This window comes from Leiobunum rupestre, chromosome 6, assembly GCF_980474605.1.
Source record: "Leiobunum rupestre chromosome 6, qqLeiRupe1.1.hap1, whole genome shotgun sequence".
In the NCBI taxonomy this organism is placed as follows: domain Eukaryota; kingdom Metazoa; phylum Arthropoda; class Arachnida; order Opiliones; family Sclerosomatidae; genus Leiobunum; species Leiobunum rupestre.
Window position 1 is genome coordinate 16,050,278 of NC_143389.1, and position 5,000 is coordinate 16,055,277.

At 43.3% G+C, this 5,000-nt stretch overlaps 1 protein-coding gene and 1 non-coding gene across 2 annotated transcripts in view; both read right to left on the minus strand.

Annotated features, from left to right (window-relative positions):
• The window catches only part of LOC149939395 (uncharacterized), a 5,322-nt gene extending 1,128 nt beyond the window's left edge, over positions 1–4,194 (minus strand). Inside the window, exon 1 of the mRNA XM_090179152.1 lies at positions 1–4,194. This exon is cut by the window's left edge and continues 1,128 nt beyond it. Within this exon, the coding sequence (XP_090035278.1) occupies positions 1–4,194 (4,194 nt within the window).
• Positions 4,195–4,964: 770 nt separating this feature from the next.
• The window catches only part of TRNAQ-CUG (transfer RNA glutamine (anticodon CUG)), a 72-nt gene continuing 36 nt past the window's right edge, over positions 4,965–5,000 (minus strand). Inside the window, exon 1 of the tRNA in view lies at positions 4,965–5,000. This exon is cut by the window's right edge and continues 36 nt beyond it. This is a non-coding gene — a tRNA (tRNA-Gln).

The window sequence follows — 5,000 nt, forward strand, 5'->3', positions numbered from 1 at the left end:
GAGAAGCTCGGCTAGCTTCTGCCCTCGGCCTATGATAACACTATGTTTTTCGTCTTCACTTAAATCTGATTGTTGTAGTCGCCCACCTACACATATTAAGCCATCCTGATTTAGAATCGGCCTTAAAGTTCTAATCTTGGATTTGTTGTCGACTCTTTTACCATCTCTTAACTGTACTAATTCGTCTGGGAATTCTTCCTGTTGCGTGGCGTTAATCCATTTTAGCTCAGCCTCCCCGATTTCCTCAGCGGAAATAGGACCCTTTTTCAAATTTGATCCTTGAAGTCTGCGTACTACTCGGTAAACTAAAGCTGTAATTCTGAATAACTTGGTGCTATCACTGAATTTCGTCATGTCTATTACGCGAGGTGGCCCTTTTTTCTCTTGACATTCTACGTTTAATACCGATTTCATGATCTCAACTTCCATGTCCCTTTGATTAACTTCTGGGTTTCTTTCCTTTGGCCATTCTGAGGTGTCTTGCGAGAGCCATTTCGGCCCATGCCACCAACGGTTCATTCCTGTTAATTCTGCGACCCTTGCTCCGCGAGTAGGAATGTCGGCGGGGTTATCAATTCCTGCACAATGTCTCCAATCCGTTGCATTAGTTTTCTCTCTTATTTCGGTGACTCTGTTTCGAATAAATGGTTTCAATTCTAGGACCTTGCTATCGTCCTTCTTTATCCAAGCTACGCAAATGGTAGAGTCTGTCCACCAAAATAATGGAATTTTATCGGTTTTGAAAATGGACTTGACACTCTCCATCAATCGAGCGCCAATTAGGCAACCCAAAAGCTCCAAGCGTGGTAGAGAAACTTCCTTCAGGGGCGCCACTCGGGTTTTACAGGTTATGAGCGAGACGCCGACTCTTTTTGATGCTGTAACGTATCTGATATATAATACTGCTGCGTAGGCTTTACTGCTCGCATCGCAGAAGCAATGGAGCTCTTTATGCACGATTTCTTCGGACCCGGGGAAGTAGCATCGTTTCATTTTTACGTTTCGGATTAGCGGCATTTCTCGAAGCCATTGGAGGAACTTGTCGGCGATGTCAATTGATAATTCAGTGTCCCATTGCATTCTTGGTGGTTCCCAAAGTTTCTGAAACAGAAACTTTGCCCGAACTGTATAAGGCGCAAGCATACCAATGGGGTCAAATATGCGAGCTATCGCGCTCAGAACGGTTCTTTTGGTTAATTTCGCCCCTAGTAAAGTTTCTACTAGTGTCGACAGGTCGAACGAGAAAATGTCAACTTCGGGGTCCCACTTAAGTCCTAGGATTTTCTGATTTGAGGAATCGGTCTCCATTTCAAAGCTGATGGTACTTTCTGGGTCTGCTGCTTTTTTACCCCATTTTTGACGCAATTCCTTCGAATTGGTCCTCCACTTGCGCAAGTTCATGTTGGCTGTACTGAGTATGTAGGACGCTTCCTTCGATAGGTCATAGGCGCCTTTCACGTCGTCCGCTCCTGTTGTTAGGTCATCTACGAATAGGTCTTCGCTGAGTGCTTGGACGGCTTTAGGATCAAAGGATGGATTGCTTTGCAAATGAAAATTGACGGTAGCTGCTAGAAGAAATGGGGACGGTCGGACTCCGAACGGGACCTTGGTGAGCCTTAGAGTGGTGAAATCATCTTCAAGAACTCGTCCGTTTTTCTCCTTCATCCACAAAAACCTGACTGAATCTCTTTCTTCGACTTGCAATTCCACTTGGAGGAATGCTTTTTCTATGTCTGCGGTAACCGCTATTTTGTGTATACGGAAACGCAATAATAGTTTTAGCATATCCGGGTTGAGGTTTGGACCACTCTCCAAACATTCATTTAAAGATGGGGCGTTTTTTACATGCGAAGAAGCGTCGTATACCACTCTTAATTTTGTGGTAGAGCTCGTTTCACGCGTTACTGGTTGATGGGGCATGTAGTACGTACCCTCTGGAAATGGTTCATGACTGTTGACTTCTTCAACGATTCCCCTTTGAAACTGTTCTTCTATAATCTTCTTGTAATTTTGGTACAAATCTGGATCGTCGTTGAACCTTCTTGCTAATTTCCTAGTACGGTTCTTAGCCACTGCGAAATTATTCGGTAGATCTGATTTTGGAGTCTTCCACGGAAAACGGACAGAATATAGGTTATTTTGATAGGTGACTTCTCTATGGAACTTCTGCATAACGTCTTCGGTGGTGGGATCGTTTTCTTGCTTCACGTCGATTCCAAGCGATTCCAGGTCCCAAAAGGATTTCAGGGTTGACTCTAGCTCTACTTCTCCGATACCGACTCGCATGACGGTTACGACGTTGCAGGTGTTTGGGTTTACATTTGCACCGTTTGTTTCTGTAGGACCTTGAATTGTCCATCCAAATAACGTTTCGACTGCGACCAAGGTGTTTCCCAAACTTTCGGAACTGTTTCTTATTACTACATCATAATAGGCGTCCGTTCCGATGAGGATTCCAATACTGGTTATACTCGGGGTCTTCTCGTTGGTTTCATCTGCTAGTTCGAAACCTCTCGATCTGGCATAAGCTTCGATCTCTTGACAGTTTACTGACGTCACGGCGTTACAAAGGAAAGGAGCTTCTATCGCGGCTACTTCAATAAATCGATCTGGATGTCGGGTGTTATGAAGGGTTATTTTGACTATTCTTCGTCTTGTTTCCTTCGGATTCTGCTCTCCGAAACTTTGAATCGTTACTAGTTTTTCTCCAATTACGGGCAATCGGAGCCTTCTCGAAATCTCCTCCTTTATAAAGGTCGCTTGGCTTCCTGTGTCGAGCAGCATTCTGACTTCTTCTTGGTTCGGGGAGTAAAACGGGTTTTTAGCCGTCGCGCGAGCGGTCTGTAGAAGAACGGTTCGCTCGCTACGTACCGAGGCTTGGTTGACTATCTTCGTCGCGGTTTCTTCGGAGTTCGCTGTCGACTTCTTATGCGCTGGGTTTTGTTCGCAGATGGCGCTACTGTGCTTTCTGGGGCAGAAACGGCACGCGAAACGCGAGTTGCAATTTTTAGCTATATGGGACAGCCGGGTGCAAACAAAACACCTCCCTGCACTATTCACGATTTTTCTTTTCTCTTCGAGCGTATAGTTCGAACAATTTGTAGTGGGATGCGACGATCCCTTACAAAAAATACAGTAAATTTTCCTTTCGGTAACACTTGCCGAGAGCGTAGAGGCGCTACTCGGGGAAAATTTTCTGGACCCGTCAAACCCTTGCGGTTTTTGGCTAGATTTAAACTCTTTTTTGAAATCACCCTTAAGAATAGCACTAGTTTCTCTAGCCTCTACTTCTTTTCGTATAAATTCGAGAAGAATATCCACGTCCCAGGTCGAACTTGGGTCGCAGCCTAAACTATACTTTAAGCGCATGTCATCAGGCAGACACCCTACTAAATGCGAACACAAAGAATCCCCATTCGCGGCAATATCAACGCCTACAGCTTTTAAACTTCTGACATTAACCGAACAGGTATCGTAAAATCTACGTAGGCCTGGTAAATCATTTTCATCAACTGGTCTTAATTTATGAATTTTCTTAAACAAATCTTGTTTTACTAAATGATTACGCTTGTACCTTTCTTCTAAAATTTTAAGGGCTTCGTCATAGTTGGCGTCCGACGCCTGCATTTGCATTAATAGGTCTCTAGGTTGTCCTTCAAGAAAACTCAACAAATAATTAAACTTTTCTACTTTCCTTATTTTCTTGTCGTCGACTGCAGATTTAAATTGGCTGAAAAATCCCGGCCACTGTAAAATGTCCCCCGAAAACCTTTTTATCGCTAACACGGGTAGCCTTGATTCTTCTACTGTCGCTCGGTAACACGAACTGTTCGACTGCGCTAAAGGTGTGGCATCTATTTCTTGTATTCTTCGGTTTCCTTGCATCCTGATGAGGATAATTCGGTCTGCGTAGTCTTGTTGTTTCTCCATCTCCTCTTCGATTTTGTCAGTTGTAGCTCCGTTCATCAAATTAATTATTTTCTCGTCCAATGCCTGAAGAGTGGACTCCTTCATCGTAATTAGAGCTAACTGGTCTTGTATTTCGTTGATCGGTGATGCCTTGTCTGCAAGCAGACTCTTAAGTTTCGTTTCAATGGTCGTGGTATTGTGGCGCACGGTACCTCTGCCTATCCTTAATCTTTTAAGCTCTGCTGAATCTGTCTCGGATGCTGCTTCGTCTGTAATTGGCGCCATGGTTGGCCTTGTAATTGCGAAAGTTCAGTTCCGTAAATTTGTTCGATTTCCGTTTTAACACCGTACTTTCCCGGGTTTCGGCACCATATAGTAAATGGTGAGGAAAATTTGATTAGCTCTAGTAAATTATTGGGAGAGGCTAAACTCTAAACCACCGACTGAAAAATGATTTAGGTATGGACTATAAATTTTAATCGGGCTTAATTACGTTTTACGTGTTTGAACTGTCGCGACGTAGGAACTATTTACCATTAAAATAAAAAACTTTCGGTCCTCTAAATTATCTTTATTTGGAAATTGGCTCAAGTGGGAGCCCACTACGATAGCGTCGTTTCGCGCGAAATTCTGGTAGAATCTGGCGATATTTTCGCCTACAGATAGAGAAGGTCTATTTTTCTTTTACCCTTGTAAACGGGCAAGAGAGAACCAGCTAGCAGTGGAAAAAAACCCGGACCCCGAGGCCAAAAGCGTCACTGGGACGCCAAGGGACTAACAACGGAAAAGCAGGGGGGCCGGGGAAACCACTGCCCGCTCGCTCTTTCCACACAATACAACAGAGGAAATAAAATAGACAACACATTCTGAAATACACTGAAAGTGATAAAATCATGGATATAGAACAAAAAAATATTAATAAACAAGTATTTGCGCTCAAATATTCTTCAATAATAATCAAAACGAAGTTTTAGAAAAAGAATTAAAAATTTCTAATAAAAACCATGTCCAACGAAGAGATATTTACATCTTTAAGCTATTGCTACCAATGTTTCAGGTTCCACCGAGTTTTGAACTCGGATCGCTGGATT